At 43.9% G+C, this 15,702-nt stretch overlaps 1 protein-coding gene across 1 annotated transcript in view; it reads right to left on the reverse strand.

Moving 5' to 3' along the window:
* The window catches only part of LOC146177873 (trypsin-2-like), a 197,047-nt gene extending 181,986 nt beyond the window's left edge, over positions 1–15,061 (reverse strand). The window contains exons 1-2 of the mRNA XM_084581654.1: positions 15,034–15,061; positions 14,712–14,785 (exon numbers count right to left, since the gene is read on the reverse strand). Of these exons, the coding sequence (XP_084437780.1) occupies positions 14,712–14,785; positions 15,034–15,061 (102 nt within the window). The remainder of the gene's footprint in view (positions 1–14,711; positions 14,786–15,033) is intronic.
* Between the last annotated feature and the right edge of the window lie 641 nt (positions 15,062–15,702).

The following is a 15,702-nucleotide window of genomic DNA, read 5'->3' on the forward strand; positions in this document are numbered from 1 at the left end:
CATACCTATACGGCCGACCATTCAAGGTGGTAAGCGACCATCATGCGCTCTGCTGGCTGGCTAATTTGAAAGATCCCTCCGGCCGCCTTGCCAGATGGAGCCTACGACTTCAAGAATTTGACTTGACTGTAGTTTATAAGTCGGGCTGGAAGCATTCCGACGCAGACTGCTTATCACGCGCTCCCGTCGACGCTCCCCCGAAGGACGATGACGACGACGCCTTTTTAGGACCGGTAAGCGCCAGCACTTTCGCAGAACAAGAGCGATCAGACCCTGAGCTGAAAGCGCTAGCCAATTACTTAGAAGGAAAGACCACTTCCCCTCCTGGTGTGTTCAGGCGACATTTATCATCCTTCGCATTAAGCGATGGCCTCCTTGTGAAGAACTTCGCAACCAACAAGACCGCGCAGCTTCTTGTAGTGGCTAAAAACCTCCGGCAGGAAATTCTGCAGGCGTTGCACGATGAGCCCACAGCAGGCCATCTCGTATTTGCGCGCACGTTGCGTCGAATCCAGGAGAAGTATTACTGGCCGCGACTGCCTGCCGAAGTTGCCCACTACGTGAAGACATGTCGTGAGTGCCAACGACGCAAGACGCCGCCTATCAGACCAGCAGGACTACTAAACCCGATTCTGCCCCCAGACCTGCCCTTTCAACAAATTGGAATGGATCTCCTCGGCCCCTTTCCAGCTTCGTCTATGGGTAACAAGTGGATCATCGTGGGCACTGACTACATTACCCGTTACGCCGAAGCAAAAGCACTACCAAATGGTACCGCGGCAGAAGTCGACAAATTTTTTGTCGAACAAATTCTCCTGCGACATGGCGCCCCAGAAGTGCTCATCACGGACAGGAGAACGGCGTTTACGGCAGAGTTGACGCAAGCCATCCTGGAATACAGTCATACAAGCCATCGACGAACAACTGCGTACCATCCCCAGACCAATGGCCTTACGGAGCGCCTGAATAAAACGATCGCGGACATGATCGCCATGTACGTCGATACTGAACACAAGACCTGGAACTCCATCTTACCGTACGTGATCTTCGCATATAACACGGCAGTCCAGGAGACGACCAGAGCGACCCCGTTTAAGCTTGTGTACGGCAGGGAGCCCACGACGACGCTCGACGCAATGCTGCCGCACGTAACCAACGAGGACAACCTTGACGTCGCCGCCTACCTGCAGCGTGCAGAGGAAGCCCGACGACTCGCATGGCTACGTATTAAAGACCAACAGCGCACCGACAGCCGACGATACATCTTACGACGACGCCACGCAGAGTACAATCCAGGAGACCAAATGTGGGTTTGGACACCAATTCGCCGTCGCGGATTCAGTGAAAAGTTGTTGCGTCGATACTTTGGGTCGTACAAAATCATTCGCCGCGTCGGACCACTGGACTATGAAGTCATTCCCGACGGAATGTCAGCATCACAACGGCGACGCGCACGCCCAGAAATAGTACATGTACGACTGAAGCCATATTACGCTTGTTAAAGAATCTGTGGAGTTTAAACTTTGCAGTGTTTACGTTTAAGTTGCTTTGTTTTGGAACATCGAGGCGATGTTTTTTTTTTTAAGGGGGAGAGTAATGCCGCGAAACCTTCAAAACTGTATTTGTTGTTTTTCAACTGCCGCCGGCATACAGGCTTATCACTCTGATTCAGGATCGCGTATCAGTTCCGTCATCTTTGTTTGTTAATGCTCGATGTCGCGAGTCATACCTTTATCAGTTTCGTTGTAGCGCAAGATGCACTGAAATCTATCTCGAAGATTCCGGCCACTCGTGTGCCTTTCCACAATGTTCCAGCCCGTGCTGGTAGCTGTTTGCGACGTTATCTAGATTGTTCTTTGCAGCCTTTAAATTGATCGTTGCCGAGTGTGACGGGCATTCTTTGTTCGACGATCGACGAGCACGTTTGTTTCTATCGCCGCCGCCGAGTTGCTTAGTTCTTTTGCGGGCGCAATTCAGCCCAAATAAAGAGTTTCTTTAGTGCAATCATCGACCCCTTCATTTGTGTCGTCGACCTCGTCACCACTACGTGACAATATGAGGTAATCGAATGTATTCTGTTTATACTTCCGGCGCTTCGCTGCCTATTGTTATGTACTTTTCCCTTACGAGACTGCTAAATGCTGCTACTTGAGTTTTCCGCATAACTGTTATCAGACTCGTCGTAATACTTAGCCTGTCTGGGAGACTGATCGTCCTTCGTCCGCTCAGTTACTTCCAAAACAATACCAACAGGAGTTCAGTAAAGTTGTTTTTATGGGCTAGTTGGCAGTTTTTTCTGATTTTTGGCGAAGCCTGAGGGCTTCTTCAAAAATGAGTCAACAGGAGATTGGATATTTCTAAGGTCTCCCCACTGACACTTACCTCGAACTGTTCCATATACAGGTCACTAGCTATGCCTGATAAGTCCAAGCTAGTAAAACATGTTGTTGGGCTAGACGACGCATATAGGTTCTTGTGCCGAGATGTGGACAACAAGCGTACAGCTGCATTATTAGTTTGTTTCAAATCGCTGTATCAGCGTCTGGCACCGTTATAAGCTAACTCGTCTACTTGAAAAGTTTAACGGAGGACGCCTGGTCATTCCAACGATTTGCCCGTATCTGTCTTTGGGATGGCCCAATGGATTTTGTGTTATTTGTTAGAATAAGGTTACAACTAGCCAGTGACCCGGAGAAGAACTCTTTATTATGTCAGAGAAACAGGACTAAGACTTCATGGAAGCAAAACATTTGTAACCGAGGATATTGACTGCCCTAGACAACCGTGAAACAGTCAGAAGCACTGCAAGAGCAACAAAAAACATATCGAAGACAAAGTTGTGAATTAAAAGTGAAAGGTTGACAAATTAGCAGATGGTATATTTGATTTGTTTGCACTTGGGGGTAAAGCATAAGTACAGGTCCGAAATAAAGCAGCTTTCAGAAGCGATGATAAAAGTATCAATCAATGAAGACGAGCTAAAAATCATTCCTGGACAAATAATTTGCTGTTGTTTGACATAAAAGATGGCAGCGAGAAGAAAAAAATAGGATGAATCAGAGGAGAATGATATATCTCTGTTTTAGGAAAGATTAGATATTGCTGTTTAACCAGCAGAAATTGAGAGATTTCACAGGATGGGAAATCATAAATACGATAAGCGATTACCAGTTATTACGAAATTTGCATTGATCAAGAACAAACAGCGTCTTCGTTCTGCAGCTTCGAAACTTACAGGTACTGGAATATCGATAAGTGCAGACTGCAGCCAGTAGGTACGATGATGCGGCTATAACGAAAATGTCTGTTTATGCACAGGAACAAAGCTCCGAAGCTAAATATAAACTCAAGTACATGTACTTGTACTTGAGCACTTCATGCATGTACATGTACTTGCACTCAAATACATTTGCGCATGTGGTCTCCTTTCCTTGTGTTGTCTTCTTTGTGCCGTAGTGCGTTTCAAGCCATGAACCAGCTTGCCCCACAGGCCGTCATTATCAAGTACTAGACAACTTTCGATGGAAGGACATACATTTACGATAATATAACTGATTTAGTACGGGACTATATTGGTTGATTTGGTTTGTGGGGCTTAACGTCCCAAAGCAACTCAGGTTGAGAGACGCCGTAGTGGAGGACTCCAGAAAGTTTGACCACCTGGGGTTCTTTAACGTGCTCTGACATCGCACAGCACCACACGGGCGCCTTGCTTTTCGCCTGCATCGAAAAGCGGCCGCCGAGGCCGGGATTCGATCCCGCGTCTTTGAGAACAGTATTCTAGCGCCGTAACCACTGCGCCACCCCGGCGGAGCGGGAATATATTGAATATCATACAAAGCATACATGAGTACCTTATAAAGCGTGCAGCGGTGTCGTTGAGGTAGAACACCTGCCTCACGTGCAGGAGGACCATGGTTCAATCCCCGGTGCCACGCGATTCTCCACCATATTAACAAAATCCGCGTTTTGATGTAATTGCATAATTAGGCTTGTAGTGCGACCGCATGCCGGTGAACACCCCCAGAAATGCATTTTCTCACCAGAACCACATTTGCCCACCCTAGTGCAGCAATGGGTGGGCAATGGGACCTTCTATGAATACTGTAAGGAACCTCCGGCCCTCGGTTTCCACCGGCTGCGGAGCGAGTGCCTACTGCGGTGATCAGACCTATAACGAAGCGGAGGGTGCTAAGAATCAAGACCGACTGAAATACAGACCTGCACAAAAAACTGGGTCCTATGGGACCTCGTGCGCCAATTTTCGTTACCTTTCTCGCCGTTGAGGGCGCTCGATTGACCTGTTCGTCTGTCCTTTTCATCATCATCAAATCACAAATTAATATGAACAAACTGTATCCAAATTGAAAAAAAAAAGAAAGATATTTGCCCGAGTTATACTTCGAAAATTTTGCTTTTTTGTATTTTAGTGGAGAGTGTTTACTTTTACATCGTTTTTCTCTCGCCTGAAGACTACCGCGATTCCGCTTTGTGCAACGGCACTGCAGTTACTCGCTGCACATGCGCAGAACAGGTGTCTGTGCTTTACAGCGTGGACAGATAATTAAACTATAACGACGAAGAAAAATGACAGAACTAATAGACCCTTCTTATTAACAGGTGTACAGTAGCGCTGGGCTACCCGTAGTGTTCGTTTCCTAGCGGCGAAGGCTATGAACTAAAAGGTGCGCGCTGGAGCAGTGCTATTTGTGCAGGTCTGTATTTCAGTCGGTCTTGCTAAGGATTGCTGGCTCCAGAGAGACCACCGATGGCAGATGACCCTGCCCACGTTTAACGCTAGAGCCCTAGCTAGAGAGGCTAGTTTAGTAGTACTGATAGAGGAATTTGAGGGCATAAAATGGTATGTCATAGGAATTAGTGAGGTTAGGAGACCAAATGAAGCATATACTGCACTAAAGGCCGGGCATGTATTGCCTTATCGATGTTTACCACAGAGAGACTAGAACTAGAGTTGCTGGTCAATAAGCATAGCTGGCAACATAGATGAATTTTATAGCATTAATGAGCGGGTATCAGGCATCGTAATCAAGCTTAATAAGTGGTATAAGCTGAAGGTTGTACAGGCCTACTGCCTACGTGCAGTCATGACGATTCTATAGCTACGAAGAAAAATCAGCAATGGGGAAAGTAAAAATGAAGCATACTGTATTGATGGGCGATTTACCAAGGTAGTCAAAAAGCAGGCTGGAGACGAGGCAGTGGGCGACAATATCATTGGTTCTGTAAATAGCAGAGGGAGCTATTAGTTGACTTTGCAGAGAGCAATAAAATAAGAATCATGGAAACCTTTTTCAGCAAGCGGAAGAACCGGAGTGGGCATAGAAAAGCCCTAACGGGAAGACTAAAAATGAAATTGACTTCTTCTGTGTTCTAAGCCTGGCATTATTCAGGATGTAATCGGAAAGGCGCCATCAGTGTCCACTGGATGATAAGGTTCCGAATTGGTCTAGATTTGAAGAGGAAACGAAACACAAAGGTAAGGGAGAAGTCTACCAACGAATTATCGGTGAGGGGGAAGGTCGAATAATTCACGATCTCGCTAGTGAAGAGATTTTCAGCTTTATTCGAGGAAGGTGACCTTAGTGTAGAAGCAACTTATAATACCTTCAGTGATCTCCGTATTGAATGCGCAATAAAAGCAGGCGGTAGATAGCTAGAGAGGTTAACAGTAAACTATCTAAGCAGACGAAAGATTTGATTAAGAAATGTAAATGCATGAGAACTGAATAGACAGGATAGCCCGAGCAGAGCTATCGAAGCTAGTGAGGCTAGTTTAACAGCCAGGATAACATGAAAATCGAGCATGCTCTTACGAACGGTGGCAGCCGTAAAGCGGTGAAGAAATTAGGCATGGGCAAAAATCAAGATGTGCGCGCTAAGTGACAACGCGGGCAATGTCATCGCAAATATTTATAAAATAGTCAAAGTAGCCGAGGACAAGAATGTGTTTGACTCTGACTTTTTTGGCTGGACACTGCTATGGATAACACGTTTCTTAATAATTTTGGAAATGAAATAAAATCATTGTTGCCGAACCTTATGCGCGGTCGATAGAATAGGTGTGGGAGCTTGATGTAGGTCAGCAATGCTTGACACTGAACTAGATGTCATTCAGTCATCTTGACAAGGAGGAAGTTTGGGTCCTTGTGTGCGCATTATCAGTTAGTAATGTGCGCAGATGTTGCGTTCTCCAGCCGTGCTGCTTTCGTTGCGCCGCTGGTCCTGGGCATAAAAGATTACTGCGATGAACCCATAATTGCCTACCTCCATAGCAAATATATAGTTTCAGCTTGCTGCTTCTAGATGGACGAGCTACTGAAGAAAGACACATTTTAATATTTGACAGCGCTTTAACGCACCCCTGCTGATAGTTTCAGGCATACCACGGAGCCGGAGCACTGCCATTCATGATATGAGGTAGCAACGGTGGGCTTCTCTCTAAACATGGCTCATCCTAAAGGAAGTAAAAAGGGAGTAGCATGTCTTCGCGCACAGTCCCTTGCAGGGTCATGGTATTATTTTAAACTGCTCAGGTAGATTTTCACCACTAAAAGTCCGGGATTCAGCAACTTAAGAATATTTATTTCTTAATTATTTATTTACCCTCAGGGCCCGGGGGCATTACGGAGGGGAGTGGGATACACAAAAGTATATGAAAGTACAGCAAAGTTACAGAAAAAATACAGTAAAAGTACAGAAAAAACATGCGCAAAAAGAAAAAGGAAAACAAAATTTCAGAATGCAGTGGGAATTAGTAAAAACTATGTTCAGAAAGTAAAGGGCAAATAACATAGTAACAAGCATAGATATATTCAAAGAAAAACAATGGCTTTGCGAAATGCGTCGTTATCTTGTATACTTGCGATATCATGGGGAAGGTGATTCCAACTGACACAAGTTCTAGGTATGAATGAGTCATGGAAACATTTTGTGTGACTAGATGGAACCCCAACTTAATGGCGGTGATCAATGCGCACTGATATGTAAGATGGTCTTGTTAGTAATCTTTCTTTCAGGTAGCTGTTATGGCAAATTTTATGAAAAAGGGATAATGATGCTACTGATCTGCGGTGAGATAGACGTCGAAGGGGCAAACTTGATTTCATGGCAGTTACACTACTTGTTCTATGATAGTTTGACATTATGAAGCGACAGGCGCGGTTCTGCACAGCTTCCAAATCGGAAACGAGTGAGTCAATTCCAGGGCTCCAGACAGATGCAGAATATTCTAATTTGGAGCGTATCAGAGTTTTATAAAGCAATAATTTTAAAGAACTGGATGAACGAGAGAAATTTCTCTGAAGGTACCCAAGCATGCGGTTTGCGTTATTTATGATATAATCAACGTGGGGTTTCCAAGATGGGTTAGAAGAAACGAAAACACCTAGATACTTGTAAGAGTACACAGTCTTAAGAGAAACATCGTTAATCTAATATGTAGTGGGTATGCTTGAACTAGGAGAAATGTGCACATGCTTACACATATTAATATTTAATTTGATATTCCATTCCTTACACCAATCAAGAACCTTTGTTAATATCCTTATTAAAATGATATCGTCACGCACTTTCCGCGGTCCTGTATTGGAGGAAAGATGAGGTTTGGCGGGATAAGCAGAAGAGTAAGAGGAAGCTGGGTCTGTCCGCTCTGGTGTGCTAACATCCAGCGCATCCCAAAATCCGACGTGTAAATAAACCTCGTAACAAGCAGACCACGGAACCTCTCATACGCCGCCGAAGCAGAGGAATTGCTGTGATACCCCCCCCCCCCCTCCCCCTACGGACGGAGATAGCGCAAGCAGATGTTCCAACGCAGCCCATGCCAACAGTACAACCGACCACCGCAATGCCTTATCGGGAACCCGACACTTTTATGGCAAGCCTGGGGAAGACGTTGATCACTCGCTCACCCACTACAATTGGGTGAGCAAATACAACCACTGGGATGCGAATACCTAGCTGGCAAATGTGATATCCTTTTTTGAAGAAACGGCGCTAACGTGGTTTGACAATCATGAAGCATCCCTTACCACCTGGGATCGCTTCATGGAAGAAATGAGAGCGGGATTTGGCGATGCTCGAGAAAAGAGCGCCGAACAAACTCTGGCTTGGCGAGCGCAATTACCGGGGGAGACCTGCACAACTTACATAAAAGTCCTCAAGCTGTGCAGAATAGTTGATGCTCGGATGACTGAGGAAGACAAAGTGGGCCACCTCCTCAAGGGAACAGTGGAAGACGTGTACAGCTCTCTCATCAGCAAGGACGATTTGGATACCACCGCAGATGTAACACGACACTGCCGCACGTTTGAAGGTTTGAAGCGATGCAGCATCATCCCGAAATTTGGTCGGTTGCCTAGTGTCACAACTGTCGCCAGTGTGAATGCGCCTGAAGTAACAAGCATGACATACAGTTCGACAAGTCGTCCGCGAAGACCTTCGGAGGCATAAAGATATTGGGGGCCACGTCAGGCCCGTCTACAGTGGCACCTCTTCGGCAGACAATAGCCCATCTTCTGCCTGTTATGCTCCCTGTGTTACATCTCCTTGGGACATGCGATGCTCTGCTACTCATCGCCCAACACCCAACCTCTCATCCTCAACGCCGAGAACAGCGAGCACTCTCGACCTCCTCGTCGACTACACCCAGAACATGAAGCGTTTAATCCAAGCGACGATGAGCCTTATTCTTGCAATAACAGTTAGCCACCGGTGTGTTATGACTGTGGAATGATCGGCCACATTTCGCGTTTTTGCCGCAATCGCCGTCCATACCAGCAGTATCTACGACAGTTGGTGAACTCCCGCACAAGGTTTCCTGCTGACAATGATGATCCATATAGAAGAACACCTGGCCGGAATGAGTATAGAGCAGCGAGGCAGCTGAGGACGATGCTTTGTTCAACGGGCACCTTCTTTTCTTGCTGATTCAGATATAACCGGACAAAGAACGATTGTTTTTCCACGTGCTCTCTACGGCTACCGCTGGCTGCATCTGATACCGAGGCCAAGAGCATCACACTATCACCGCCGGACGAGGGGCGTGATCTACACGACAGCTACCACGTGGTCACCTGAGGGCTACAAAAGCTGGGAACATCGGTGCCTCAAGCCACTGGGCAGCAGCGAGGTAGCTGAGGACGACGCTTTGTTCAACGGGCATCTTCTTTTCTGCTGATTATGGTTGGACATCGAAGTTATCATATAGTCACATAGTTATACATAGTGCTGTCTTTCGCTGCTGCCAGTTTCCGTTTTTGTTGCCTATTTTTCTTGTTTATACAGAACACGGGCACTCGTTTTGAGGACTTGAGAGAAGAGTTGAAAAAAGAAATGAAGGAATTTAAGAGCAAGGTTGAACGAGACCTCAGAAAAGAACTGAGGGAGATTAAAGACAGCCTTGAGTTCTACAACAAAGAATATGAAGACTATAAAGCGAAAAATAAGGCTCTAGAGAAGGAAAATGAAGCTCTGAGAAAAGCAAATGAGGCCTTGCGAACCGACTGTGATGATATGAGAAAGCAAATAGAGGAGCACGATCTCAGGATCGTAGCAGGAGAACAATACCCTAGACACTGCAATGTTGAATTTAAAGGTGTTTTGCAAGAGCAAAATGAGGATGTCACAAGCACCGTTTGCAAAGCCGCAGTATTACTAGACATCACAATAACTCCTGAAGACATTGATGTTTGCCATAGAGTAAAGGCTCGTAACAGCTCATCTTGTCCAAATATTGTTCTAAAACTAAAAAGCCGTTCACAACGCAACCTGTTGCTTCAGAAAGCGAAAAAACCCGACTCTCAATGGCTGACCTTGGACATTCATCGAGTGAGGACCCCATTTTCATAAACGAGCACCTCTGCCCAGCACAAAAGCTGCTACTGGGTAAAACTGTTGAAAAGAAAAAGGCTTGCAACTGGAAGTATGTGTGGGTGAGGGATGGCAGAATCTTCGCTCGTAAAGAAGAGAAATCAAGCGTGCTTCATGTGCAGTGTGAGCATGATATAGAAAAGATTGCCTAAAGAAGGTATGCCTGACCTCCTGCGGTGTTTCTGCATCCTGAAATGGCGATAAAACCCGTAGACTTAAACTCTATCTCTCTCCACTATGATCTGAACAGTCTTACATGTTTTCACTTGAATATACAGTCGGCACGAAATAAAGATCAATTAAGTGCTCTACTAAACACTTTCAGATTTCAGTTTCACGTCATAATGCTATCCGAAACATGGTTTACATCTGTTTGTGACTTCATGAAGGATGCAGAATATAGCACGTTATTTTTAAACCGAGTGAACAAACGTGGTGGTGGTGTCCTTATGCATGTAAAACAGTCACTTCAATGTGAATTGCTTGAAGAATTTTCTTTTATAACGCCAAGTACAGAGTGCCTTGCTGTGATATGTTTGTAGTGATGTATCGTCCTCCTGAGGGCAATGTGTCAAATTTTCTCTTTCTCATCGATAAGATACTAAATTATGTAAAAGAAAATAAGCTCGTGCTTATACTCGGAGGTGATCTTAATATTGACCTGTTAAATTCATCTACACTACAACACAATTTTGAAACACTCCTGGACTCGCATGGCTTCAACAACCTAATTAAATCTGCTACACGTGTAACACCAAACAGTAGTACTTTGATAGACCTGTTTATAACCAACCAAGCCATACGAGATACTACCGCCGGCGTTCTCGCCTCACATATCAGTGATCAAATGCCAATTTTTTTATTCAGTCGATCGACCCCTAGAAAGAGGGTAAAGAAACCGGACGTTTGCCAGAAAACGCAGAATATAAACGACAAAACATTGGAAAAATTTCGCACTATTATCTCAGAAACAGACTGGGATGAAGTGTATTGCTCCCAAACGTCTGATGAAGCATATAATACTTTTTTGTCTCTATTTTTAAAGTCTTACCTATAATCATTCATTTTAGTCCCTAAGCAAAAGAATAGCAAATCAAAGAAACCTTGGATAACGAAAGAATGCCTTAAGATGATAGAAAGGAAAGATAAATTGTTCAAAAATTCATAACCACACGAGACACAAATGACTGGAAGATTTTTAAACGCCATAGAAACAAAACCAATGCTGTGATACGGAATAACAAGCGAGAATATCGTTTTAATCTTTTTCAGCCTGAGTACAACTCTAAACCGGATGCTTTGTGGAAAAACATAAACAAGATTTTAAACCATTCTCTTACAGGTCACAGCGTTTCCGAATTAACATTAAATGCCTCTCTGGTATCTGGTGTTGAGTTGGCGGAAGCTTTCAATCATCATTTTGTCAACATAGTTTCGAGTTCACATCATTCTGAGGCAATAAATGGAATCAACAGACACAGCGAGAGTTTGTACTTAGGGCCGACAGATGAGAGTGAGATTCATGCACAATTCATTTCTATGAATAATAGTACGGTTTGCGATATTGATGACATACAAATCAAGCCGGTTATATACGTTTTAGATTTGATCTTACCGCAGCTTTTGTTTATATATAACTTGGTCCTTTCAACAGGAACCTTTCCTCGGAAAATGCAGGCATCAAAAGTAATAGTGCCGTTTAAAGGAGGCGATAAAAATAACTTGTCAAACTACCGTCCAATATCTATTCTACCAGTTTTTTCTAAGCCTTTAGAAAAATTATTACAAACTAGAATTACTGCATTTGCTGATAAATGTTGTCCTATTTCTCCCGCACAATATGGTTTTCTTAAAGGCAGATCTACAGAACTAGCTCTATTAACACAAAAAGAATTCATTCTACGAAGCTTTGAAAACAAAGAGTTAGTCGCTGGTATTTACATTGATTACTCCAAAGCATTTCATCGTTTAAATCATAGGACATTGCTCAAAAAGTTAGCAGCATGCGGAATCCGAGGTGTGCCCCTAGACTTAATACGTTCATATCTGGAGCATCGTACACAAAGTGTTAGAATAGGCGAAAATCTTTCTCCCTCAAAGCGTGTTACTATGGGCGTGCCTCAAGGGAGCATCCTGGGGCCCCTCTTATTTAATTTTTATGTCAATGATATTGTAAACATTAGTGCAAGGCCAGAGTATATAATATATGCGGATGACACAACACTCTTATTTCGAAGCAATCCCTACAACGAGCTTGTAAAGGACATAAATGAATCGTTTAATCATTTGAGCCCATGGAGCAAACTTAGTTCATTAGAAATAAATATAACCAAAACAAAAGCAATGTTATTTTCCGTAAGACAGTCATCGTTGCCAATAATGTCTCTAAATAATAGTATAATTTTTGGCCATGCTCCTATTGAAATCGTTGATGAAGTAAAAACACTCGGTGTTTATTTTCACAAAAATATGTGCTGGGATAGGCACTTAAATGAAACAACTTCACGCCTGTCAAAAGTAGGGGGTATATTAGCAAAATTCCATTCTTTCTACCGGCCAAAATTAAGCTTCATATAATACAATTCATTGTTCTTGTCTCAACTAAACTACTGTTTCCTTGTATGGGGTAAAACTACACAAACAAATTTAAGTCGATTATATGTACTTCAGAAAAAAGGCGGTCCGCCATATAGCTGGAGCAGACTACTACACTCATACCATGCCGCTTTTCAAGAATTTTAGAATAATGCCAGTGGCCCATCTCTATTCATACAACTTAGCCGTTCGCTACAAACAGCACATTGCTACATCTAAATTTACAGTACTTTCCATCGCCAATTTAAGAGCACTTACACGAACATACCCTTCACGTTCTACAGATACTTGGATTGTGCCTTTTGCGAGAACAACATTTGGCCAGCAAATGCTCGCATATTTTCTGCCCTCTCTCTTAAGTTATCTTCTCCAAAATAAAGTTGATATTGAAAAGGTTAATTAGAGAACAATACGTTTATTTTTTATTTCACAGATGTAAATATGCTTTGCTGTTTTCTTTCATTCTTTTGTATTTTCTGGATTTCATGCTGCATTCATTTTGATGGTATTCACTGGCCCTGTTGATATTTCAAGTTATGCAGTTATATTAAGTTTTTCCGCAGACTGAATTATGTGGAAAAGGAAGATGTTTGTAACTCTTATTTGAAACCACAATCTGAATTTTGGATGTACCGATATTGTAATTACTAACCCCTCGCTGTTGCCATGTATTGGGGCCCGAGCGCCGTCAAGTGAATTAACGTTCACTTTTTGTCTCGGGTCCCTCATTTCTTCTTGAAATGAAAATAAACTTCAAACTTCAAACAGCTAGCTGACAAGAACGGAGAATGGCGCTGAACTGAAACGAATCACCGGCCTCTGACCGTAGCCTGACACCCCCATCTGTTGCCACTTCCGGGATACTAGTGAGTGCGGTAGATGGAGGTGAGGTCGCAAATGATTCTAGCTTACCCATGCCTCCGCCCGTTTCGATGTTAAAGAACCGAATTGAAGTGTTTGTGGACGGTGTACGTGCTATGGCGTTGTTGGACACAGGGGCAACCATTTATATTCCACGGATTCCCATTTCCCGTACTCAGCACAGAATCAACACTAGGACTGCTGATCCAATCCGTCAGAAGCCTTATCACGTATCACCATCAGAGTGCCAAACGATAGAAGAACAAGTTCGTGATATGCTGCATAAGGGCATCATTCAGGAATCGTCTAGTCCATGGGCTACCCCAGTGATATTAGTCAAAAAGAAAGTTGGCACATGGCGATTTTGTGTTGATTATCGACGGCTCAATACTGTTACCAAGAAGGACGTGTATTCCTTGCCCCGTATTGATGGCGCCATTGATTGTGTACATTCTGCCTCCTACTTTTCTTCAGTTAACCTGCGATCAGGCTATTGGCAGATTCCCATGCACACAAAAGATAAAGAATAGACGGCATTCATCGCCCCAGACGGACTGTATGAATTTAATATGATGCCGTTGGGATGTAACGCTCCAGCCACCTTCGAAATATTCATGGACACAGTTTTGCGTGGACTGAAGAGGCACATTTGTATGTGTTATTTGGACGATGTAGTAATATTGGGAACTACTTTTCATGAACACAACAATTGATTAGAGATTGTCTTGGAGTGTATTGAGAAAGCTAGTCTGGTACTCAATTCCAAGAAATGTCGTTTTGCAGAACGCCAGATAGTGGTACTTGGACATCTCGTAGACAAGGATGGGTGGAGGCCTGATCCGAAAAAGACTGAAGCTGTCACTTGTTTTAAACCGCTGAAATCATTAAAGCAGTCCAGCACATCCTAACATCCGACGTGTAAATAAACCTCGTAACAATATTTATTAGCTGTAAGACGTCTGACTGCTGCACCAGACGTTTTGATGCTAGCGAATAGAGCACATTGAAATCCGAATTAAAATCTTCCTAACTGCTAGAAGTTTGATTGTTTTAAAGTGAGAATTGGTTTCGGTCGCCATTCATAGGTGTTCCAACTTTGTATGAAAATCTAACTTCGGGCACGGTCAGCATGCCCAGGCCCTAATATGGAGGGTGTTAGAAGGCATGTTAATTTTTTCTTACTCCCATAAAAGGCTATTCATGTTTGAAGTGTAGGCGACTGTTCCAGGGTTAGACGGAATAAATGTACTACCGCGTTAAGGAAGCGCAGGGATTCAAGCTAGGCTTTATGCCTGTATGAGTTATCTTCGGGCTTTGCGCTGGCCTTCATTGAAATTCGCAGTAGGCAGCCGCTTTGCACTCACCATCCATGGAAGGTCCTGCCTTGGCACAGCGGAGCCGTTTTTTGTGGCTCGAAATCGAACATGCCTTCCGCATTCTGGGAAAAAAGAAATTTGAACAGCGAAAACATTTTATACATGAATTCGGATCACTCCAAGTTTTTATGTGCATGGAATCCGCGCCTTGTGACATGCAGCAAAATACAATATATAGTGTCTACGAAACCGTGAGAGGCAGCACAAGCCCTGCTTTTCAGAATGCGTTGCAGACGTTCGATTGGCAGCTATATGCATTCGCGCATTAAACATAGATAACATATTAAGGAAGTAAACGGGGAGAGCATACCATCTAGCGCTCTCCCTTGTAGGAACATGGCAGCGTCTCCAACCCCTGGAGTATATTTTCATCGCTAGAAATACTGAGTACCTATGGTGGGCAACGGAAACTGATTTTGACTTGAAAACAGGCGAAGCTCAGCCAGTTACCAAGGTTTTAGCAGCGGCTTTCAATGTCTCCTAACTGCTAACCTCAAAACCCCCGAAAGTCCGCTGCCATTGCAAGTTGTGTTAAATATGATTTTAGGAGAGAATATGACTCTGTGGCATGCAATATAAAATTCCGTACATTTATTTGTGAAGCTCTAGCCCGAGGCTTAGATATAATATGCTCCCCAAAAAGGCAGTGAACTAGAGAACTTTTTTCCTCTGTTCTTGATCAGTACGTCCTTAGAACGTAACGGCGGTGCCATGGTCGCTCCCATGGTGTCGACATGCAGTTGGCGGCGCTCACGGAAACATGAGCAGAGTAGTTTCGCTTTCAAGTATACGGCGGGTTTCGGTGAGTGTGATCAGTGAATATCACACGGCGTACAGCGCCCCGATTTCTGAGAAAAAAGCGTAAAAACGTTGCGGGAAAAAATCACGCAAAGTAGTAAAGCAAAGAACGCAACCGCACAACCCTTCATTTGTGATTAACTGACGTCGCCTGGCACGAGTTTGCCTTCTACTCTATTCA

The sequence above is a fragment of the Amblyomma maculatum genome, chromosome 10, assembly GCF_055883805.1.
Source record: "Amblyomma maculatum isolate TAMU_Amacu chromosome 10, ASM5588380v1, whole genome shotgun sequence".
In the NCBI taxonomy this organism is placed as follows: Eukaryota; Metazoa; Arthropoda; class Arachnida; order Ixodida; family Ixodidae; genus Amblyomma; species Amblyomma maculatum.